Below are 25,604 nucleotides of genomic sequence, written 5' to 3' on the forward strand. Positions count from 1 at the left end.
TCTAGTCTTGTTGGTCTTCAGAGCATGTTGCTAAACTATTGGCTGCTGGAGTACCCTGTTGCCATATCTCCCACTCTGTACTAGAATAGAATGGATCTTTATGAACCCCAAAGGGAATTTGTCATGCACATAAAAGAGGGGCCATTGCACGAAATCAGACACAGAACATGTTGTACAGTGGACGTCTATTACATAAGAGTGTTGATTGGATGAAAATGCACTCGGGAAAGTTGGGAACAATGCCACATAGTTGAATTTCAATCTATGTAGTGCATTTTGTAACAGCCTGGAGTGTGAAGTATATTTCTTTTATCCATTCAGCTCTGTGGGAGAGAGAGGAAGGCCCCAATCCATTTCTGCCTGCCAGGGATCACTTGTGGAGGGCTGGAGAAAGTGGGCGAGTAAAGAAGGGGGTGGAGGATATAGTTTCACTGCTAAACAGGAAGTTGCACAACATCTGTTCCTTTGCGTACAGAGAGGGAGTGAATGGCCAGCTGTGTCTTACTGTGTGTCTTTGTGCAGAAAGTGCTGCGTCCAGCCCGACAACATGACATTATTCCCTTTTTCACAATTTCTTCATATTTCAGCGCAATGGTCTTTCATTACTCAGTCACCATTTCCTTTAATGTGGTATAAGTGGGTGCTAAAGGTTAAATATCACAGCAACATTTCAAAACTGTTTCAAAATGTTTGACAAGTTGCTCTGAGTAAAGCCTTAAAACTGAAGACAAACTTTTTCAGGTCTAAAAGGTCAAAAACAAATTGTGACAGTTTTTCCCCCAGAGTCAGATAAACAAACAGATTAGCAGCATTAGCGTTTAGCAATTTTGACACATTTTTATCAGATCAGATAAGGAAAACCAAGTTTAATTTATATTTGTGTGTTCCATTTCAAGTCAGTGACCATGTTAGTAAAGGGGCCTGCAGAAAAAGCGATGACAGCAATGAAATTCAAAATAAATAAGATGATGCGAACTTCAAAAGCAGAGATTAGAAATCATAATTACAGACCAAACCATATGTGTCAAGTGTTCCTCTGACTGTGAGGTGTCCACACTTGAAAAAGACCAGACTTTGAATTTCACTCAACTTTATTTAGACCAACTAGTTTGATAGCTGGTAGGTAGCAGCAGGTAAAAAAACCTTTCAACACAAAAATAAAGAACATTCCATTAACCATTCAGAGAAATTACATGCATTACACAGAAGACAGATGAAATAACAAAATACACTTCAGTAAAGCCATTTACCATGTGGTTAACTGTGTTAATTTAACTGTGGTTCTTAAATATACAAAATGTGTCTTCTTTGCATTAACACTTTTTATAAACAATTGTATTTTAAAGTATACATTTTAGAGTTCAAACATTTTAATAGACTTTAACTAAGGGTTTTCTTTACAAAGAATTATTTTCTTTAAATCAAAACCAAACATTTATTCACTAGTTTTACGATCCACCCAAGGATTTGGGGTAACTATTTTTAATATTAATTAACATAAATATGTGGGAACACTAACTGCACAAACAATTTATTCAAACTTAAACATTCATTTTTGTCAATATAATTAAACTTAAATGCAGCAACTATTTCCCTAAGCGTAAAACATTTGCACAACTGAGCTTCCATAGTCCCAGATACATCTGCAAAAGCAAAATGTGAACTTAAGAACTTACCGATAGCCTGTCTTGTTCAAAGTCTTCCTCACAGTGGAAAAGTGCTTTGTTTGCCGTCCTCTCAGTATGTTGCACCCGGGTCAAATGACTGCTGCATGCATTTAAAGGTTTACTCGGCACGCCCACCCTTGATTGCTCTAATGTGGCTCACCTGGCAGGGCGGCGCACACCAGGCCGTGCTTAGTTGTTGATTGCACCCAAGGTCTAATCAGCGGCCATGGGTAAGCAGCAGCACCGAACAGGTAGAGGGCAGGAGGAGGAAAAGAGGAATAACAGCCACACCTACTAGGTCAGCGCGACAATATGTATAGGATGTTTTCATTCAGTGGGAGCAGGAAAACTCTTGTTTTAGGCTGATATTTTTGGTGAAATCTAAAATGCACTAAATAAATTTAAGTCAGGAAAAAGAACATGCTTTTGAAAGAGTGCTGACAAGTACATACAATTCAGATTTTGTGCAATTATGACATACAGGAGGAGCTGAGATGGCTCTTTAGATTTAAGATTATCACACAGACTAGTCACAGCGAGGTCTAGGTCATAGCTGATCCTTTTTTTTTTTTTTTTTTTTTGAACTGTTGATTAGTTGTCAGAATCTTTTCTGTGGTAAATCATTCTTAAAATGGTGAAAATGTCCCTTTCCCTTCTTTTAAATCTCGCAAGATTTTTCTAGATGTCTTGTTTTGTCTGGTCAACAGTCCCGCAATCCTTGGACATAATCAGTTTACTGTCACATAAGAAAGGGGGAAGCATCAAATTCTTCACTTTTGAGAAGCTAGAACCTGCAATTTATTGTGTTAAATGAGACTTCACAATAAACCAAGCAAACAAATCGACTCATGGAGCTCTTGCTGCCCAGCTAATCTCCAGCATCTCAAGGGTCATGCTGTAGTCACGCTGTTTTTGACTCATGATTTTAATTGATCACTAGCATTTTCTTGTTATTTACAGTATTTTTAGCAACTCAGATTTGTTTACAACCATGAATCTCTACTAAATGAACTTTCAAGTGATAAAAGACTCCATTCTTATCTGTTGGAAAGTGCACAATCAATAATCATCTTTTAAACTTTCAACTTTTAAGTTAAATAAGTGTATTTTTTGACATTGGAGATCTAGGTTATTAGTAGTTGTGACAAAAAGACATCAAACCCTCCCTTGGGGCTCTCTCCGGGCACCCGGTTCAGCTTTGATTCAGGAAAAAAAAAAGTACTTTGAAGATTATAAGAAACCCAAAACACAGGTGCTGTTCATTGCGTGTCTGTGCAATCATGCCACAACCCAGCTTTATAGACGCACATGGGACACAAGAATGTGACATTTAACTAAGAACAGTGGTGCAAAGCCCAGTATCACGCTGAGTTTGTGTGTGTGTTTGTGTGTGTAAATGGAGGCAGGGGATATACACTGACAAAAAAGCCAAAACGTCTGCAGGCTTATCCAAATATTTATGTGCATATGGTGGTCTGTCACTCTTCATCAGTAGCATTTTACTCAAGAAAGCCCAGTTTTGTTCGCGTCGTTGAGTCATCACCATTAGCCCAGAGGGGTACTGCTTATTGCATCTGTCTGTATTATGATAGCCTTTGGCATTTGTGTAAAGATGTGTCTTGGTCTCTTGCTCGTACACACCATATGTATATGATGGTATTTGCTGAATTTGTATTACTCGCAGCTACAACACATGCATGAAATTACACACCATGCCCTGTTACCCAGCTGACTGACAGCTTTTCTAAGTAGGTCATCTATGTAAATGCCAGCCTGTCAGTTTACATCAATGGCCGCTGAGCAAAGTCAGCATCCTGTGACCAAAATCAGATGGGCTTCACTCTGTGTCGCTAAATTTACACTCCAAAAGGACACATGGCACCACTGGCCAACAATATATAACCCAAACCTGGATTCTAATTAGATAACATCATCATTTTGACAGTTGCTAGACTTTACGTTTTAAAGTGTGATTATTTAGTGTATCCATTCATGTGGAACCTCTAAACTGTTTCGAACCTTGAAGCTAATTTTTATACAAATGTATCAAATGACTAATGGTAATGTAGAGACGTCCTTTTTTAACAATCCACTGATTTCCGTCATCTGACTGTAGAGCATCATCCTGATCATCAGTTTGGTTTTATCCTCCACAACTTTACTGTTCAGGTCTTCGTTCTATAAATATTGTTTCAGAAAAAAAACACTGAACACATCGGCTCAGTACCAAATGACAAACTATAGTGGAGCCAGATTTATTTAGTTTTTCTCCTAGTTGGTGGAGACTTGATAGCTAACAAGGGTTTGATGTGGTTGAATTTTATTTTAATTTATTCGCCTCTGTTTATTAGTTTTATGTCTATTGTATCTGTGATTCAGCAAATCTGTGGTGTCGAGTTCAGCTTCATGAAGTCAGACAAGTCGGTATTGGTTTCAAACTTGTTACACTGTCACCCAATACCCCGAAAGTCATGCATTTTAGATTCAAGCAGTTTATTTTGGATGCAGCTAAAAACTGGCCTTGGGTGGATATTTTGATTTTCGTAATACACAAAATTCCCAGATTAATAGGTCCTTCCTAGGACCAAAGTTAGCAGAGATACAGTACTGGGTTATATAATGTTTCTGTTATTCTGCCGCTGTGTATATACATAAATATTAGAATCGCCTTTGAATAGTCTGCTGTTCAAGTGGCTTTAGATAGTGTCTGCTCAAAGTACAACTTCGCAAAGAAAGCATGTGTGGTAGCATGGATGCATTTGTTTGTGTAGGTGTACCTTCCTAATTCTTTTATTCCTAACTCCTAAATCCAAAGTATTTGCTTGTTCTTTTCAACATGCACCTTCTTCCTTTCCAGACTCTACAGGGCCGATGAGTACAGCCCACACCCACCCCCCTTTGATGGGCAGCATGGTGGGTCACCCATCAGTCATCAGCACCTCCAGGCCCTTACCGTCCCCCATGTCCACCTTGGGCTCACCAATGAACGGCCTGGCCTCTCCCTATCCAGTTATTACATCTTCCCTGGGCTCGCCCTCTGTATCGCTGCAGTCTACTCCCAACATGAACTTCGGACCACTCAGCAGTCCACAGGTGAGACATGTGGGGGTGTTTGGTCGTCAGAAGATAACAATGAATTGTTATTTCCCTAAATGGCTCGAGTATAAAGTTGCTTTTATGTATCCATGAAATTATCATGACAGGATTATTATTATTTTTGCATTTATATTTGAAATGTTTGTTCTTCTTTCACCATTCTCTGTCAAAGCGAACTCTTAAGGCAGGTAAGTAAAAAAAAAAAAAAAATGCACCACTCAGAACCCCATTTGGAAATGCCAGAGAATGTGTTTTGAAGCAGAGTTTGTGTGTTTTAAGGTAGTGAAGAATGCAAACACTACTTGCTAGAACTGTTACTTTTGGCAAGGTGCACATGTATTAAATAACATGTTTTTCGGTGGTCATGTGCCTTTATTGCTTGGGATCTCCTCCAGCAGACAGGACTTTGAAGGTTAGCCATATCCAATGTGTTTGGCAGGCATAGCTTGGCTTTACTCTCACTCTTTTACCCTTCTGCTGACCTTTAAACTTTTCTCCCTAAAGGTCATCCATGAGTTCTGAATTACTACACTCATAGAATTGGACATATAAGACACAGTATGACTATTAATGGATTCCTGAAAGACGGAGAAAGGGCAGCCTAATTTTTCCTGGTTTCTCCTTCTTCCTTTGCGGATATTTCTATTTATTTGTTTTACTTTTATGTGCTCATTTAGGCATATACTAATAATACCAAGGCTCTTTACGTCACAGGAGCTCTGTTGCACTTTTTAAGCTCAGTGATTTGACAGTCAGCCATACAAACAGAAACAAAGATGTTTGGATGCACATGGTGCTTTCAAGGCTAGATTCAGGACCGTGCTGTTGGGAATAGCAGGCGATGATATACATTTTATGATAGAGATTTTGGCTTTTTTGCTGCATGCCAAAAACAAAGCTGCTGGCAGGTTTTTTATCATGTAATGTATGTTTTTCATGGAGTGAAGATTACGAACATGACAGTGTTAGCAACATGAGGCAACATGAAATCATTATTTTAATTACAAGGAGAAATGATGTGTAAATTTGATTTATTTGGATGATTGTGACTGACTTTGTTTTACATCATCACATTTGCTTTGGAGTAGCTGATAACTGATTTTCTGATCAGTTAAATAATCAGCGATTTAATGAATTCATCAATCAGCAAAAATTTACTCAAAAAAAATCAATTTCATTTTACAGAAATCTTTACATATAGATTTAAAAAACAAACACGTGCATCACTCAGTAAACCTTGCATGTCTCGTGCAGTATTTTCTTCATACCATGTGTTGAATAAAAAATGTATGAAGCATCAATAATCCATATGCAGTGCTCGTAGCCGTTTTCTACAGCATCCTGTTGTCTGTGTAAAGCTGCATGTTGTCTAAACGACAGTTTAAAAACACTTATTTTTTTAGATCATGCAAAATTAATTATGAAAACTCTATGCTACGCTGAATAGCTGCTCACTACAGACACGCCAATAAGCGAGCACGCTGTTGCTGAAAGCTTATTTAGGGTGTGACCGCCTCCCTGCAGGCAGCCAGCATGCTGACATTAAACTGAATGACGGCAAAAAGAAACACTCTTGTGTGATGGTCTCTGCTGCAAATTCATGGATATAGAGTCCCAAATTCAGACTGCCATTGGAGAATATTGAGAGTGCACTTTGTAAATAAGTGATAGGATCTGTCAGAAGGATGTCCGATACTGTATATCATGCTGCATCATATAGTACAAGGTATATGTAGGCCAGGCTTGTTTTTTTCTGGTTGGAATCTGGAGATCAAGCAAATATGCTTTCCATGTGTCTCTCTGAGAGAGGATCGACAGGCTGGACGATGATAAGAAGAGAAAGAAGCAGATATGAAGAAATCAAAGGAGGCTTAACTTGTTGCTCTTTTTTTGGGAAACATATTATATTACACATTATTTCTAAATTGGCCATACTTAGTGGTTTGGAGTCTTGATGTACCATATTTGGGAGTTACTCGTATATCTCGTGGGGTTCCTTGGGATCAGGTGCGAAACCCTACGCTGCAGTAAGAGATATAAATCATGTCAGTTGAAGTGTGCATTATTGTGCATCTACTTGGGATTGAAAGCTGCTGTAAGCACTGCTTATGATATAAAAAAAATGGCAGATAAAATACATTTGGCCTTCATTGGAGGTCTAACAGAAATGCCAACTGTCATCACAAAGCATAAAATTCACCATGAGTTCCCTCTGCTGCTGAGTTTGAGAACTGCGCCTGCTCCACGTGACTCCCCCTTCCTGCGACTCTCCCTGTCAGCAAACATTAAAAAACCTGTATGACAGGCCTCAGCCCCTCCTACAGGCTGAGCATGTGATCATACCAAGACACTTTCACAATAAAGTGTGTGGGTGGGGGAACAAAAAAATATGAGTGAGCGGAAGACAAAATGAGAAAATAGGGGAAGGGAGAGAGTGTCATGAGACTACCACAAACTTTTCACTCTTACTTCCCCTCTGCTTCCTCCTCTGCTCTGTTCCGTTCAGCTCTGGCCACCTCAGCTTTAATTCTTTGTTCTCTCTTCTCTCTTCCTGTCATCTGCAGATGAACTCTATGAACAGTGTTAGCAGCTCAGAGGACATCAAGCCTCCGCCGGGCCTACAGAATCTGGGAAACATCAACTACCAATGTACGAGCCCGGGAGGGATGTCAAAGCACATCTGTGCCATTTGTGGGGACCGCTCCTCAGGTAATGTTAGCATGCAAGGACGGAGGAGAGGGATGGGCAAGCATATTTACACTCCCACTCACCACCACAACTCCCCCCACCCAGATGAGAACAGATAGTAGACAAAGACGGACTTGTTTGAAGTCATTTGTTAAGTATTTTGTCAGGATTTGTGCCGTATGTTTCTGCAAATATCTTTTATCGGTGTGTTGTTACAAGTAGGTTGTCTATCATACAGAAAATAGTTAACACATTTCCAATCCTAATTCTAAAGATGTGCCCAGAAATTAGTCTACAAGCCAGTGCGACGCTTTATGCACTGTGACGCAAGCTGAATAGTGGTCCTAATCAATATTGATCCTGTGGCTTTATTCTCCTCAGGAAAGCACTATGGTGTATACAGCTGTGAGGGATGTAAAGGTTTCTTCAAGAGGACCGTGCGCAAAGATCTCAGCTACACTTGTCGAGATAACAAGGAGTGCCTGATTGACAAGCGCCAGCGAAACCGCTGCCAATACTGCCGCTACCAGAAGTGCCTGGCCATGGGCATGAAAAGAGAAGGTGTGTATGGAGGGTTAGAAAAAGGTTGGTTCGAAATTTTAACAATATGTGACATTTTGCAGTTAAAATAAAATCACATGTGGTTTTGTCTTGTAGTAAAACTATAATTTTCAGGTAAATTCAGTTTTGTTTATTGAATGTTCTATATAGCGCCAAATTATGACAAGAGTCGCTTCAAGGCGCTTAATATTGTAAGATGAAGACGCTACAAGAATAGAGAAAATCCCAACATTCAGACGTTCCCCTGTGAGCAAGTACTCGGCAAAAGTGGGAAGGAAAAAAACCTCATGGCAGAACCAGGCTCAGGGAGGCTATCTGTCGCGACCGGTTGGAGGGGTTTTGAGTTATCTGCTAATATTACGGATTTTCTAGTCAACAATTCAGGATGTTTAAATGCTGTGTGGTTTTTTTGTGTGTCTGTGTGCAGCGGTGCAGGAGGAGAGGCAGCGTGGGAAAGAGCGGGGTGAGAATGAGGTAGAATCCACCAGCAGTTTCAATGAGGACATGCCTGTGGACAAGATCCTAGATGCTGAGTTGGCTGTAGAACCCAAAACAGAGACGTACAGCGACGGCAGCCCCGGGAACTCGGTAATTAATACAGACACTGGTCCATGTCTCTTTCACTGTTTGTATTATGAATCTGAGGCAGTTTTTCTGGGGAGAAACTAGATGCCAAGATGTGCTGTGCTATTAAGATATACTGATCTTATTATAAACATAAACACACAAGCTTGGCTAAATAGTTTTGAGTGTGAAGCTGAGACCGGATGGAATTGGGTCAGTTGAATATAAATAACACAAGCTGAGGAGTTTATGGGAATAAATCTAGGCTTTGCTCCAAAATTCTGACAAGCTACTTTGTGCAGTTGTCATAATCTCCTGGGTTAATCTGTTGAGATAATGTAGCCGAGCTGCCGAGTTGCTCTGGTCCAAAACTAACTCTTAAATCTGACAAGTTAGTAAACAAATTAAGTAAACACTGATTTAGCAATTTACTGGGTATGAGCTCAAGCACTTAAATGAATTTTAAAACCTAGAGGTTGGGTAACAAAGCCACAATTTAAAAGCTGTGCGGAACTTGAATTGAATTGTGCTTCAAGATATTTCCCTTCTTTGGTATGTAGAATTTAGGATTGTATTAAAACTACCGCAAGCAACGAGAGAAATTGTTGGTTTAAAAAGAGTCAAAAATAGCCACTGCTGCACCTGGTTACCAGCTGTTGCTAGAAAAGGTTTAGATGTCACTAACAGTGCCTACAATCACATTAAATCGGTCTGGCACTTGTCCTACATGTTCTTCTCCAGACCAATGACCCCGTCACCAATATCTGCCAAGCAGCAGACAAGCAGCTTTTCACCTTGGTGGAGTGGGCGAAAAGGATCCCGCACTTCTCCGAGCTCCCCCTCGATGACCAGGTCATCTTACTACGAGCAGGTAGACACGCAAACACAAACCAGTGCATGCGGCAAGCTTATGCTCACACAAATATCAGACCACACACTCATACACAGCAGTTTCCTGCAAGGGTAAACAGTCCTTTATCCTCCCTTTCCCCCCTCACTTTTTGTGTAGTATTTTCATTCAGCATAGTTGCCGAGCCGATGTCAAGCAGTCTATTTAAGTCTTTTTTTTTTTTTTTTTGTAACATCTAGTTTAATGGAGCAGTGAAACCAAAATAACTGGACCATTTGCAAGTCCCAGCAGTGCAGTTTGCTGCCAGTGCTGACCTCTGCTGGGAGGAGATTTAACACATGCCAGGACGATAAAGTGAAAAAGTCACAAAATGGATAATTAATTTTAAGCAAGCAGGGAAATCACAGAACATGTTTTGTGTATTTAATTTACACAAACTAAAGACGGGCTTTAAAGAGACGAGTGGATCGAGATGTCACTCGTTTTTCTTGTTCCTTTTTTGTGTCCAGGCTGGAACGAGCTACTAATTGCATCATTCTCGCATCGCTCGGTCACGGTAAAAGACGGTATCCTGCTGGCAACAGGTCTTCACGTCCACAGAAGCAGCGCCCACAGTGCTGGAGTTGGCTCCATCTTTGACAGGTAGGAAGGATTGAAAGATGAGACAAAAAGATAAAATAATGTGACATTTAGACTCCTTCATGATTAACCTCTTAATTCTGTATATTTTGTGGTTGGAGGCAACCCCCCCCCCCCAACACCACCGTTAACTGGCTGTAAATGTTACTAATGTCTTAACTGCATTCATTTCAGTGTGTTGTCATTTAAGCTAAGTACATATTTGCATAGAAATGCAAATTCTTTACTGAGAAATTATTCTAATTCTTGTACTGATTTAATTCAGTCCTATTTTTGTGACTAGTCATTGTTTCTTTCTTGATTTCCTGCAGAGTACTCACAGAGTTAGTATCTAAAATGAAAGATATGAAGATGGATAAGACGGAGCTCGGCTGCTTGCGAGCAATTGTCCTCTTCAATCCAGGTCAGTCTGGCCTCTTGAGACTGTTACATACCACCCAAAACAACATTTTCACCGACATTTCAGTTGTGTTATTTCACTGCTTATTTTAGTAACTGCAGAATCACTATACTGGATTCATGAAATTCATGTGAACATATTTGTCAAGTGCAATGTTGGTCATCATAATATTATGGCTAGTTGGAGAGATTTTACTGTGCACCCATGCGTTCCTAATGGCTCAGTCAGACTAGACTAAAAATAGGATAGTAATCTACTTTATATCAAGAAAAATTAGTGATTGCCCGGATTCTTTTTGCTGATTGTAAGTAGTTGCAGCAACCATTTTCAATTGCACAGGTGTCTTGGTAGAAGAAAACAGCTTTGCTGAGCACCTGTGTCATATAAATCAGTCAATTAACCATCCTGCAGCAATTAGGTCACTATTTGTGGAGGAATTTCTGAATCTCTGTTTAAAATTTATGAGGTTCTGGCTGGACTCTAAATGTAATGATGCATTCAGTTTCCCTTGGAAGCAGGGCTGGGAGTGACATCACTCCCAAGTTGAGTGTGTTCCAGTAGTGAAGTCAGAAAAACAGGATTTATTTGGTTCCTTAGCAAGTAGAGCCATTCATACCACGATGGGGATACAAGGTGATGTTTGTTTGGGTTTGTTGTTGTTTTTTAACTGAAAAACACAACAGCAACACATTTATGGTTCGAGCCTGCACGGTGTTCTGTTTATGGCTTATTTAGCGAATCAAATATGTACAACAGTATTTTCACAGATTGAAAGTTGAGAACGCTGAAATTCAGACTTACAGCTTCAAATGGAATACACAGAATTTCTGTGTTGTTAGACAGCAAAAGATTTATGATTTTTGCTCACAGTTAACAGCCATGTTATCACAAACAGACTGCAGAAAATTGACTCCATTCGATCACAAACTAGCAGAATGACTTGTGTGTTTTGTTTTGGGTCTTTTTTTCCAGATGCAAAAGGTTTGTCTAACCCAGCAGAGGTTGAGGGGCTGAGAGAAAAGGTCTATGCTTCATTGGAGTCGTATACAAAACAGAAGTACCCGGACCAGCCTGGCAGGTAGGAACTGTTCCATTACAACATCGACCATTTTTAAACACATTGCTGCACTGGATGTAAAGAATAATAAGGATGGCAGCTTGCATTATATTAGTACACAGCTCTTATGCAAGTAAAAAACTTTTGCCTAACCACAACATTGCATTTAAAAGGATGTAGGCTGATAACGCTATTTGTAACTGCAAATTGTTGCCATTGACTGTATTTTTTATTTGGGAGCTGATTGAGAGCAACAGGTATTAGAGGTAAAAGCAGACACTGCAAACTTCCTGAAAAGTCAACACATCACAGCTGAGATGCAGAAAGAACGCTTAAGAATATTTTGGTCACTATTGAGATCACAGTTATTATTATTATTACCCCATGAATATTTCACCTCACTGAAAAAACGTTTAATGGTGAAATTATGACATAAAGTGCACATGATTGAAGTGAAACTAGCATGCCACAGCCCGGCAGTGAAAAAGATCACCACTGCAACATGTAATACTTTTTCTTGTTTGTTTTCATTAATCTAAATCATAAATCTCTGAGCAAAGAATTGATTTTTGAAAGGTAAATGTAACACTAGCTTGACTTTCTTTGAAATGGCTTACTGTGTACGGTATGTTGTCTCATGAAAAGTGAGATGTTTACAATATTAAAAAAAAAAATCTTGATATGCACTCACTATATTCTTTATTAGGAACATCTTGCTAGTCCTTTTGGGCCATATCGATATGATCGCTGCATGTCTATGATGGGATTCTCACGTTCCACCACATCCCAAAGGTGCTCTATTGGATTGAGATCCGGTGACTGTGGTGTTTTATCCTGCTGGAAAAAGCAGAAAATGGGAACACTGTGATCAATAATGATATAGTCAGCACCAATGTTCAGATAAGCAGTGATGTTTAAAGCGATGCTCAGTTGGAGCCCAAAATGTGCCAAGAAAATATCTCCCACACACACACACTACCACCAACAGCAGCCTGAATTGTATACAGGGCATAGTGCATCCATGTTTTCATGGTGTTTGCACCAAATTCTGACCCTATTATTCTAATGTCACAGTAAAAATTGTGACTTATCAAATGAGACATTGTTTGTCCATTCCTCTGTGGTTCAATTTAGGTGGCGCTCTGTCCTTTAGCAGGTGACCCGGTGTGGTCTTGTTGCTGCTGTAGGCCATCTGCTTTAAAGTTTAATATGTTGTGCATTCAGAGATGCTCCCATGCATGTATTTTCTTTTTTGGACTATTCTCTGCAAACCGTATAGATGATTGTCACCTTTCGTCCTGAACTTCAGCAGGTCATCTTGATCATGTCTACATGCCTAAATGCAGAGTTGCTGCCATGTGATTGGCTGATTAGATATTTGCATTACAAAGCAGGTGAACAGGTGTATCAAACAAAGTGGCTAGTGAGTGTGTGTAAAATATGGCTTTTTTTTTTTTTTTTAAACAACTTTGAACATGTGTGGAAGTGAGTTTTAAGCTCAGTTGTTCTCGCCTCACTATTTGGCACGACTTTTTATTATTCTCAGGTTTGCCAAACTGCTGCTGCGCCTGCCTGCCCTGCGCTCCATCGGCCTCAAATGTTTGGAGCATCTGTTCTTCTTCAAGCTAATTGGGGACACGCCTATTGACACCTTTTTGATGGAGATGCTGGAGGCTCCGCATCAGATCACATGACACACGTCTTCCCCTTTCCCTTGTACATACTCCCGCATCATAAGCAATATGATGATGGAATTAAAAAGACTTGATTGAAATGTAAAACAGCTTATTTTGTACCCATTTTAAAAAAAAAATGCAATTAAAATGTTTAAAAAAAATGTGGTTGTGGGGATGGTGGAGTCATAACTCGATAAATTCCAATAAAGTTGGTTTGGAATTTTGTAAATAGCTAATTTCAGGTGTTTGTTTCAAAAGCCACCAAATGCAAAATTTGAAGAAAAAAAATCATATTTTATTCAAAGCAGAATTGTATAAAACAAAAACCATGCCTGAATTTCTTAAACAGAATAAAGTTATTTAAAAATGTACATGAAATATTTTGTGCATTGTGTTAATGCCTTATCACATTTTCTTTTATTAGCTGTGTTTGGTATCAAATATAAAGTGAACCTGCTATTTTCACTCCTCGTCCACCAGATGGCGTCCACAGAGTGCCATCAAGACGAGAGACGCTGCTTCACAGCATTTTTTTTTTTTTTTTTTTTTTTAGAGCTGTTTGCACGGATTCCTGTATCCTCCTCGTGGCTACGGTCTGTCAGAGTTACATGACTCGTCAGGGCCTCTGCAGGCTTCAGCATCACGAACTGCCAGGACCTCATCACAAAGACCTTTGATTTCATTAAGACTTCTTGGTGAAGATAATCCACGAAGAAATAGGAATCTAGAGAGAACAAAAAAGAAAATAAATCTACGTCGGAATATGTGCCTATACTGGAATGAGTCAGTATGTTGGCTGATATGTAACAAAATCCGCACGGGTTTGCAGTTGTCCGCAATAGTTGCAACTGGAGCTAGAATATAAAATAGCATACAGCCATATCTTGCTCACATGTTTCAATAGGAAAAATAGATGTTGTTATTTTGCAAAAATCATTGGAATCTCTATGATCCCATTTACTGCCAAGACTGGGCTAAAGTGAAACTTTGTGAAGCCACTAATTCGCAGAAAAACCAAACTGATTATTTAAAGCTTTTGGGGGGGGGGATCATCACTTAAGTGTGTGACCTTTTAACCTGCAGTTTACTGTGTTATCAAATCACAATTTGAATACTACTGGCATTGAGGCTTGGCGAGAGAGACACACAAGCGTGGGGGAGAGAGCGAGTGACCGAGGGAGGAGAGAGAGTGCCTGGCAGAGAACGAGAGAGAAGGAGAGAGAGAGAGGTAACCTGCACCTGCACATGGAGGAAGTCTTACTCTGTTTCGCGCTCGCTCTCTCTCACTCTCTTTCCCGTTCACCCCTAATAGGATAATTGATAGACAGCCCAAATAGTCAATAACTGTGGACTCAGCGAGGTCGCTGGAAGCACTAAGCAGAAACTTTGATGCACTGCTCTCTGCTCCGAGGAGCAAGTTGCAGGGGAACTTTGAGTGGCGGAGATGCTCTGAGCAGGACTGGGAGTTCATAACCAAAATCCTTCGCTGCTGACCGGAAACTCGCATTTTACAGGTATGCCACTCTTCTTAGAAAACTCTAAGAAAAAAATCTTAGAAAAATGTTTTCCTTAAATTAAACCTTGGTGAAAATATATTTCGCAGCTTCTTCAGGGAACAGCAATGGTGGATATACCGGATACATCCTTAGGTAAGTAAACATGTATTTTATCAATATATTGAGATTAGATTCGTTTATTTTAAGCAACTTCATTTGTTGTTGTTTTTTATCAGCTCAACAGAATTACTCAGTTGCTAGAATTTAACAATTTGAAATTTTAAAAAAGTGCTAACTTTAAAATAGTTGTTCAAATGTATATCGCTCTTATAAAACACACGCACACATTTCCTCTGATTATAAAAGAGGAAAAGTTTGGTTAATTTGCCAACCTTCGTCTAGTTCAGCCACTTGGTTACCAACAAAATTTGCCAATTTTCATTTCTTCAGTTTTATCCTTCTCGCTGAACCAAAATATTTACCAATTAAAGGATTTCCGTGCATTGCAGATGTGAATCGGAGGGCAGTGTGTGCAGGATGCCATCGGTTGATCAGAGACAGATTCCTGCTCAGAGTCACTGACGGCCTCTGGCATGAGGACTGCGTGCGGTGCGCAGCGTGCGGGGACGCGCTCACGAACTCCTGCTTTCTGCGGGACCGCAAACTTTACTGCAAACGGGACTATGCTGAGTGAGTTATTATTTATAACTGTTTGGTTCATAGGTGGCGTAAGTAGTAGTTCCTTTTTCACGGGAAATCACCAATTTCAACTTTAACCAAGACGTGACAAAATAAAATTTGCAACTTGGGCACATATAATGCAACACACGCAGGCATGTTAAGAAAAAACTACCTAATATTTCTCATACAGTTAAAAAAAAGAAAAAAAAACATATTAAACGACTCTAACCATTAAAATGTTTGAATAAGCGTTTTAACACAACACTAAACTAATAAAGTTCTAAATAAGGTAGTAGTCGTTTTATGCAGCCTCCTGCAAAAATATAATCATGATATAGAAAAATATATATGACCTTTTCTGCCATTAAAAAAAACAACTATGTTATTTGACTTCAGTTTTGATCATTTTATTCTGAGGGCCAAACCTGATGGTGTATCATTAAGGTCATTTTTGCAACAGTACAGCTTTGTCCAGACTTGACCTTGACTAAGAAAGTGTGTGTGTGTGTGTGCGCGTGTGTGTGTGTGTGTGTGTGTGTGTGTGTGTGTGTGCGCGCGTGTGTGTGTCTGAGAGATAAAGAAAATAACTTTCTCATAAGGCCAACATAAATATTTCTAATCCTTCTTAGTGTTGTATTGGGTAGACATGGATGCATTTTGTGTGCAGTTGTGTTTAAATGTGTGTATATGCCGTAATATGACTTCCAGTAAACTTGGCACAGTGCACTGAGAGAACAAGGTGACTGTAGGAGGAAGGGGTGGCAAGGGAGCTGGAATGTAAGAAAACTATTGTATTGTGTTGCGTTCGTCCGTACATGCACATGCACACACACAATAATGTGGTCACACCTTCATGCACAACCAGGGGTAAGGCTCAACTGACACATTGTCAAAATGTGTTAAAATTTTGAGGCCCACTGACGTGGCAACTGCAAGCTGGGGACAACATATGGTCCCCCACCCATCCACACACACAAAAAAAAAAAAAAATCACCTACTGCTCATGCCCTCCTACCTCATTCACCAGCTCATCCCCCCTCAGCTTCCAAATACACTCTGCACACCCTAAAAGGCAACAACTCACATTATTTTTGAACAATTTGGTAATGGCTGTTCTGCCAAGCACACAGGGAAGCAAGGAAATGTTTCAACACACTCATGTTGGAGACATATACCTTTAAAGGAGACGGAGTGTTTTAGAAAAATATGTAGATTTAATTTCTGTAAAACAAAACAAAAAAATTAATGTACTTAGTGTCTTCAGTGGAGATAATAACACTTGGCGAAAACACGTAGTAAAGACTTGTACTGAGAGGTAATTAGGAGTGCACAGCCATATGTCAGAAGGTCTGGTGCATCCCTACAAGAGGGACGGTGAGGATGGTGTGAACTTATTTTGGGGGACAGTGCGCTCCATGAGCCCTGGCGTTATGCGCCGTGGCATCTGGAAAGCTCTTCACACAGCAGCCCCTGTGTTGAGCAATGGGACAACGCCCAGCCGACCGTGAGTTATCTGACCTGATCAATTAGCAGGAGGCCTGGTGCCAAAGCTCCACCTCTGAGTCCACCCGTCATCCTTCCACCCCGGCTGTCCTGTCTGGAGTTACGACACCCAATAACACATGAGCACTACTTTTGACCACAATGAAGGTTTTAAAACTGTGCCAGTTTTTTTTTTTCTTCTCACCAACAAACTATGTCCTGCTCCCCCGTTCGGCTGAGGCAAAACAAGTGTGATTATTCCATACTGTGACAACATTTGTCTTTTACCACATGCTGCATCGTCTGACTGAATCTTGCTTTGTTTTTACCTTTGTTTCACCATGAAGCCTGGCCCATTCATGTGGTTTATAAGACAATAATGCTAATATTTGCCAGTACCAGAGGACCGTACAGATTTCAGTTTTATATATATTTATGCATCTAAAATGTTTCTTTTTAATAACAAGTAGGAACATGAGGATATAATATATGTGCCACAAAGGAATAATAACATTAAAAAAGGGTTGAAAATTAAAAAATTAACTTAATTAAAGTAGTTTATCTCTTTTTGGATGATCTAATATGTGTGATATAACAAACAAGATGCATAAAAACATTTTTGTTTTAACAGAACTTTACTGATTTTCATTGTCTGTCCCAGTTACTGTGGCAGACAAGACTAACTTAAGCATATTTAAACTCATTCAGTATCTGAGAAAGTCATCACAACAAAAATAAATAAATTCAACATGTTTTCATATCATAATACTTTCTGATAGTCATTTTTTCCTCTTTAATGTAATTTTTGATTATATCAAAACACTTTGAATTAAATTTTTTATAAAGACCAGCTGAGCAGAGGGGTTTTTGCACCTCAAGCGTGGGGGGGGATCCATCTGTTTTTCTTCCTCTTATCCAACCCGAGGGTTGCATTGAAAAAACACGGTATTTAAGCGTTAATTATAAAGTCATCGGCAGTATGTGTTGTATTAGCTTGCAGTCATTTCCCCACATTTTAGAGAAGCCGCTGAAGCTTTTCTAACTGTAATCATTAATTTACAATAATCTGATTCATTTAGACGACTGAATGCAGTTGTTTTTAATAATGCTTGTTTTATTCCATAGTTTATACATTGGCTGTCTGACCTGTAGTGACTCCAGTTTTCTGAAGCCGAATGCAGAATCCTGTCTGACAGCGTGTCTTCAGCTTGGTTTAGGTTAACTAAACGGTTCAGCGGGCAGGTGGACCGGACAGCAGATTGGTCGTCAGATCTTCGGTGTGACTCGCTGTGCACTTGACCTGACGATCTGTATCTGATACATAGCTCCCGCTGGTGTGTGCGTTCAGCAATGGATCTAAGTTAACCTGATCCAGAAACAAGATCTGCCTCTCTGCTTGTCCACTAGACCAGCAGTCTGAATGCCTGACTGCCAAAGGTCAGCACTGAAGTCAGAGCAAGAACAATGAAAGAGGAGGACTTGAGGAAAACTGTGAGTTTGTCTGTGTACATTTCTGCTAAACACTCATCTTTTTATACAGTGCTTCCGCATTAGGAGTGCCTCACCCAGACCATGTCAGTGTGGAGGAGTGCAAAATTTTGCTGACTTACTCCTCTGTAATGATCTTGTCACTAATTGCCATGTCTAAATCCAGCGTGACTGAGTGTTCCCGCTCTCCTGGCCGAGCCTCTGGGCCAATCATGTCAGCGGAAACTCTGAAATATTAAACACCTTGAGCCACTCCATAAGTATTGGAGGTACTCTTACCTTTGCATTAACGACGCTTAAGAGTACTGGGGATAATTAGACGAACTGGATAAGGCGTATAATGGAAAAGCGCTTCTCGAAACACGAATGATCTCAAAACATTAATGCCCATAGTTTCTTCTCCGCTGGCATTAGCATCATACTGAGATGTCAAATCAAATGCTTTGCGGTATCTCAGAGACCCAGAAACATTCAGGGTATTTCCTCTGCCACACTTCCTTTGAAATATTTGATTGATGCATCTTGTGTTGCCACAGGAATGCACATTCCACAGACGGTATGTTGACCATATTAAAGCACATACCATTGAAGCTGTGGGGCAGACAACTCAGATGGGTCAAGCAGACCGACCCTCCTGAGCTTCTGGGAAGGAGCTCTTACCATCGCCATAGTGACCCCAGAGCAACAGTAAGAGGTCTTAGCAATGTCTGGCTTTAGGACGTACGAGCTCCGGAGCCTTTGACAGGGATATGTGTGTGTGTGTGTGTGTATATGTGTATATATATATATATAACAATTCTGTAACTGTAACTTCGGTCGTTGCTGTGCTTTTTGGAAGTCGAATTTCCCAGAGGAACCCACCCGAGGGATTAATAAAGTTCTATCTTATCTTATCTTATCTTATCTTATCTTATCTTATCTTATGTCAACATGGCTGTTAGTTTTATTTTCAACTTAAAAATTTATTTGCTTGGAAATATTGTTCTCATTCGGAATTTGAAATATATCCAAAAATTAATTAATTTGCTTAAGTTTGGGTGTATTTTTTTTCTAGGTAGTGTAAAAAATTTCAGTATCTTTGTACTATTAAGAAGAAAGTTAATAAAAACAACATTACACAATTTATTCAAATTAACTTATTAAAGTAAATAAAATAGATTCAATGTGATTAGGACATACAGAATAATAATTGTGGTTATTAATGTGTCCATGCACAGTGTTAGAATAACCTCCAATGCTCCTATTTTCTGATGGTTTCACAGTATCAAGAAAAAGACTTTCTCATGAGGCACATGGAGTATTTTTATTTGGAAACAAAAAAGGGGAAAAGCTGTCACTTTCTCATGCCTCTGTGCTGACTGCTCTGGTGACCTAGTCAAGTCTGGAGACAAACGCCAGCTCCAGAATGATGACGCATCATCCTGCGTGACAGACCCAAAATGCGGAGGTGCCAGCCAGCGGACAATGGTCCTGCTGCTTGAGGGCTGGCTCTGTCTTTGTCTACTTCTGGTTAAGCAGACTTACGGATAATTCCACGGATAATTCCTGGGACCAGTGGCTCAGTCTCTCCCACCAGGAGATCTGATTCCACCCCTCTGCCTGGAGCCATGGCCTGCCGAGAGCCTTTCTCCTGCCTCCCCAGGAGCGCAGCCTCGGACACGGCAGTCGGAGCCACGGCAACAGTCTCTGAGGCTAAGCTCACCAGTACTGGTTGCCAGGCGCTAAGATACACACCCGACACACTAAGGGTATGTGTCTGAGTGGTCCGGGCAGGAGGGGGGGAAAGGCGAGAGAAGTCAGGCTGGCGGTTGTTTTGAGTGACAGCTCGACTCAGCAACATTCTCAAAGTCTACCCAGCATTTTTTGGTTTTCTCATAGAGTCCCATCTTACTGATGTGTGAGGGGGTCCTCAAGTGTCTAAAGAAAACAAAATCCCTATTCTCTGTTATTTACTCAGCTCTCACACTTTCTCTCTCTGTGCGCTTGCTTTCCTCCACTGTTCAGTCTGTTTGCAGTGCGTTGTGCAGGGTGCACAGAAGCCATCTCTCCCGCAGAGCTGGTGATGCGTGCGGGGGCCGCTGTGTTCCACCTGCGCTGTTTCACCTGCAGCGTTTGTTCCTGCCGCCTGCAGACAGGAGATCGCTGCGTTCTCAGGGAGGGACAGCTACTATGTGCCAGAGAGGGCTACCACCAATGTCTGGCCAGTCCTAGCTCTTCTGAAACAGGTACAGAAATTGCATGCTTTCATGCTGCTCTTTGATTTGTAATAAATTCACAATCCATTTTGATGATTAAATCCCACTTTAAGAATTCAAACTCTGTCCAGCATTGGGTAAAATAAGCACATTTTAGTTTGAGTAACTAACTGTAACAGTGCAATAAAAACATTGCCAAAATAATGATTCAAGTGAAGTGGTAAAATACCAGTTCAAGTTGGGACATAAAAATCATCCTGGGAGACACAGAAAAGCCCAAAACTCAGCCCGACATCAGCCAGGTTGATGTAAAGTATCTGCATTTTAAACAAAAACTAAAATTCTTATAAAAAAATATTTAAACATTAGCAGGCATGAATTTTCCTGTTTTTATGTGAATATTTTCAATCATATCTATGCCTCTCTTCTAGGTAAAAGTAATGATGAAGATGAAGAAGTTGAGGAGGAATCTGGAAGGATTGCAGGCAGAAAAGTTAAATCAGATGATGTGGAGAGCAAACGCCCCAAAAGACCTCGCACTATTCTGACCACTCAGCAAAGACGCACCTTTAAAGCATCCTTTGAGGTCTCCTCCAAGCCTTGTCGAAAGGTAAACAAAAAAAAATATCTTCTGTTACTTTGCATTCAAGTTAAAACTATGAATCTATTTCATATGAGGACCTAACATAGACATTTTAGAAATTTTCATACAGCACTGTCTCATCTTTACACTTATTTTATTCATTGTTTAAAACAAGGTGCAAGGGCTAAGCCTTTTACTAGCTTGTACAATCCAGAGACCCTTTTACCTCATATTGTGAAAGAAAGCCCTTGTACCATGTGTCACCTTGACAGAATGAACAAAAAAAAGGAGAAAACTTCATTCAAAAATATGTGACATGGTTTCATGTATCTTCTGTACATTATTATCACTGTACTGCGGGTGGGTAGTTGGGCAGTTTTGTTATAAGTGACATTGCTAAATTCCTCATGAACTGACTTTAAAAGTACCAAAGTAAAGATTTTTGAAAACATAGCAGTTATTTTCACAAAACAAATAAGCATCATGAGTGTTTCTTTAAGCAGTTTCTGCCTCTTTGCTAAATTTGTGATGTGACGCAGATTTTTATTATCCTTCAAATGACCTCCTCATTCTTTTTTTTACCCTCGCATTCTGTCTTTGTGTTGCCCTCCTGAATCTTAATCCAAGGTAAGAGAGACCTTGGCAGCTGAGACTGGTCTGAGTGTCCGGGTGGTGCAGGTCTGGTTCCAGAACCAAAGAGCCAAAGTAATTCAAAGTACACACACGCGCACGCACACACACACACACACACACACACACACACACACACACACACACTCATGCACTGCTAATAAAAGCCTTCTTTCTGCACTGTATTCGTAAGCCAGAGTGGAAATCAGCCTGGTTATCTGTTCATACAGGAAACTGATGACATCTCATGGAGAGATCACTGTAGATTAAACCCAATATTTCCTCACAATTTGGGCTCATGTGTGGCTGCCCTCTACTTCATTCTTGATACTTTACAACTGAGTGAACACAAGCATACTCCTGGGTGGTAGATGGACTGTGGAGTGGGAAGACAGTTTTTTACAGTAGACTTGAGGATTTGACTGCACTGAGGCATTAAAGAGCTTTAATGTCTCTCGATGCATGTTTTTAGATGAAGAAACTGGCCAGGAGACAACAGCAGCAGGAGCAGCAACAGACTCAGGAACAGTGTGAACACCCATCGCATCACACAGGTATTATTCATAATTGCTTTTGTTCTCGCTGTAAGAAAAGGTACCGTTTTCTCTATTTATTTATCAGTTTCTAATAGGTAATGGGAAATACCTTGACTAAAGATTTTATTCAGCCTTTAAGTTATAGAAAGTTCAATTTTTTTTTTTTTTACCTTTTTATTGTTTATTTTATTTTATTTTTACTTGTTTGATACGGGACAGACTGGGGAAAAGAAAGAGGGAAAGAAAAACAGCGCGGAAGAGGGACGGGGATAAAGGGCAAAAAAACCCAAAACAACAACAACAAAATAAGCAGACAAAAAATACATCTATCAATCACCTGGATCACCTGTTGAGAAAGAAAAAAGAGAAAACAAGCAGAAGAAAAAAGAGCAACATAATAAACAACATCGCGATGATCTATGTGAATATAACTGTAAATACTAAATATTAAACATTATTGTGCAGCACGTAAGATCGACAGCACACAGTATGCTTTGAGGTAGGAGTCAAAAAGGGTTTAGTTTGTGTGTGTGAGTCCCCGTGTGTACACCTGTTATCATGAGCGCGCTTGTATTTAAAAGGTTCCTTCAAATAATGATCCGCTAGAGGGTGTGGGGGGGCCACAGCCCCGTCCTCCAGGGCATGAAGCAGGTATGGAGGAGATCAAAACTCCAGACATCCAGAGACCCTCAGAACACAAGAGACCAAGGAAGACCAACAGAGGGGCAGCCGCGCCACTGTCCCAGAAAGAGCTGAGGAGAGCCCCAGATGAGGGGTCACTCAGCAGCCGCGGAGCAGAAGCCAGGGGGAGTTGCAGTGACGCGCCCGTGAGCTCCGCCGGCAGCCAGCTGTGCCTGAGTGACCGAGCCCCAGGCCGAGAGGCCGAGGGCACCCCACCCCCGAAGTGGCCCGAGCGAGCCCCAGGCTCCAGGCCCCGACAAGCAGCCACCAAGGAGTGAGCCGGTGTGTACCTGGACGCCCATCCACAGACACAAAGAACCACCAACGCACCGATGTCTGATGGAGGGCCTGAGATGTCCCCAGAGAGGTGGCGTCTGATACCCAATCTGACATATAGACACAGACATACAGGCACACACAGACACAAACATCCATTCCCACCCTCATGCTCTCATATGCAATTACTCAACACTCACCCAACGTGGAGACAGACATAAAGAGACGCTGTACACACAATCACACTCCCCAAGCGTACTCTAAGCCCCAGGTCTAGGTACCCTTGCCCCTGGAGGGGGAAACTGCACCAAGACCCAGGTAGTGTTACCCTTTTCCCTGGGGTGGAGAGAAGCAGACTGCCCCGGCTCGGCAGCAGCAGGGAGGCCCCACATTCCAGACCCCAATCGGACGGCCAACTTCTCCTCCCAGCCCCCCCGCTCCAGCAGGCCGCAGAGAATGGGGGTGTGAGAAGACTCCAAAGTTTAGAGCTAAAATTTAGCTTTTAATTGTTTTGAAGGGCTTTCTGCAGTTAAAACAGGCTAAAATCATTAACAGAGAACTCTGTTACTTTAACTACATTAACTCATAAACACACAGCTCTGTGATCTCCTTTGGTTTCCTATGCTTCATAGCGCCCTCCAGTGGCAGTGTGACCTCTGAGATGAAGCACCTCGGGTCCTCTTATGTCCATATTGAACTGCAGCAGCAGCAGATGGGAATGACCACACTGGAACAGCAGGACTGGGACATGGACCCCTTCAGACAGGGCCTGACCCCGCCTCAGATGCCAGGGGATCACATGCATCCTTATGGTAAAAGATCTCAACGCAGTCAAATCCTCAGCTTATTTTAAGCCTTTTGTAAAACAAACATGAAATAAACATAATTTTAAAAGTAAAAAAATGTACTTTTGATATTGCTGGTATTAATTTAAACTTCCAATAGTAGTTGAGATACAAAATAATAATTTATATCTTTTTAAGGTTTCAAGAGCCTGTATGGCGATGTGGACAGAGACCCGCTGTGTCATATGGCTGACGGCGACTGCCTCTCTCTTGGCGACTCCTCGCCACTCACTCCTATTGACCGCCTCTACTCCATGCAGGACTCGTACTTCACCTCGTGAGGGTGGCTATCAGATTCAGACAGACTGAATTTATCTCAGAAATGTGGTAATTTGGTACGTGGACGTAAAATGTTAGAAGGGGACAGGGGTACACTCACAGTGATACCATGCAATACTATACCATGTTCACCTCTATACAAACCCAATTACACTCCTGCATCTTATGCTTTAAAATCTCTTCGGAGTCTCCTGTACGTGCATGACACTGAACTCTCATTATGTTTGAATGCCAGATTATGAGAGCGTAACTGCATCTACTCATGTAAATAGTTGACTGGGTGTGTATTTGTATTTATTCTCCAAATGTGTGTGTATGCTGTTCATCTCGATCGAATTAACAATAATCAGAAAATAATAAACATGAAACGGTGATTGTTCACTATGGTGTTACTACAAACCACGGGGTGATTTGTCCATATGAAAATGGGATATTCATGCTGAGGGTTAGAGGCAGGTCAGTCCATCCTCAGTGCTTATCAGTCCGATCTAGGTGACGGGTCAGTGAGACATCTTCTCCTGGCTGTTGAATGGATCGTCAGATTGTAAAATGCTGGGCTATGACAGCCGTATGGGTCAGTGGCAGGTAAGCATCACATCCACGCCGCCATCATCAACGCTCACATTGTGCTTTTCTTGGTCAAAGGCCTTTGCTGCATTTTTCTGCCTTTTCCTTCCTTCAGTCAAAGAGGATGGGAGGAGGGGGAGGTGGGGGACCACCCAGGCGCTGTGCCCAGCTGGAATGCACCAATCATGGGAAGGGAGGTTGCGAAAACCCACGGAGGGGGCTTCAGACAACGGAGTGGCTGAAAGCTGTGTCAGGGGAGAATGCCCAGGGTGACACGGAGATATGAAGCCCTACTGTATGGAGTGCCTCCTTGCCCCAGCCGTGAACCCTCTCCTGGACCCATCTCATATTTCCCACTATGAAATCAGACCTTGCAAAGCAGAGAGCTCAAGTCAATGGTCAGGAACAATCTAACTGTCTGTCACCGTAGTACACTACTGCCAACCAGAGCTAAAGAAGCAAGCAGCAGAGTATACCTACAGTACGTCTGTGTTTCGCAGTCCCTCAGTATCTGTTTCTGTATCTGCTCTGAGCGTCTGCTGGCATGTGCATGTGTTCATTCTCATGTGTTAGATGGAACAACACTCTTTGTTGTAGGGCCTAACATAACATAATGTATTCCTTGTATCTATAGGTGAATGAAAAGAGGGGGAAAAAGGCTTAAATA

The 25,604-nt window shown here is 41.0% G+C and overlaps 2 protein-coding genes across 4 annotated transcripts in view; both read left to right on the forward strand.

The window, feature by feature from the left end:
• Positions 1–13,576, forward strand: part of rxrgb (retinoid X receptor, gamma b) — a 30,973-nt gene extending 17,397 nt beyond the window's left edge. For all 3 annotated transcript variants that reach the window (XM_082522955.1, XM_082522954.1, XM_082522953.1), the window contains 9 exons: positions 4,525–4,760; positions 7,328–7,472; positions 7,833–8,012; positions 8,440–8,600; positions 9,318–9,447; positions 9,936–10,068; positions 10,377–10,468; positions 11,438–11,543; positions 13,069–13,576. In XM_082522955.1, the coding sequence (XP_082379081.1) occupies positions 4,525–4,760; positions 7,328–7,472; positions 7,833–8,012; positions 8,440–8,600; positions 9,318–9,447; positions 9,936–10,068; positions 10,377–10,468; positions 11,438–11,543; positions 13,069–13,216 (1,331 nt within the window). In that variant the 3' untranslated portion in view covers positions 13,217–13,576. The remainder of the gene's footprint in view (positions 1–4,524; positions 4,761–7,327; positions 7,473–7,832; positions 8,013–8,439; positions 8,601–9,317; positions 9,448–9,935; positions 10,069–10,376; positions 10,469–11,437; positions 11,544–13,068) is intronic.
• A 679-nt stretch (positions 13,577–14,255) lies between these two features.
• On the forward strand, positions 14,256–24,715 carry lmx1a (LIM homeobox transcription factor 1, alpha). Its single transcript, XM_082522956.1, has 10 exons — positions 14,256–14,426; positions 14,511–14,712; positions 14,802–14,847; positions 15,204–15,384; positions 20,350–20,570; positions 20,972–21,150; positions 21,751–21,828; positions 22,226–22,307; positions 23,879–24,058; positions 24,230–24,715. Exons 3-10 carry the CDS (start codon positions 14,820–14,822, stop codon positions 24,370–24,372), a joined length of 1,092 nt encoding a protein of 363 aa, XP_082379082.1. The 5' UTR covers positions 14,256–14,426; positions 14,511–14,712; positions 14,802–14,819; the 3' UTR covers positions 24,373–24,715.
• Positions 24,716–25,604: the final 889 nt, after the last annotated feature.

The sequence above is a fragment of the Aulonocara stuartgranti genome (genome assembly GCF_965226115.1).
Source record: "Aulonocara stuartgranti genome assembly, chromosome: 23".
Lineage (NCBI taxonomy): Eukaryota > Metazoa > Chordata > Actinopteri > Cichliformes > Cichlidae > Aulonocara > Aulonocara stuartgranti.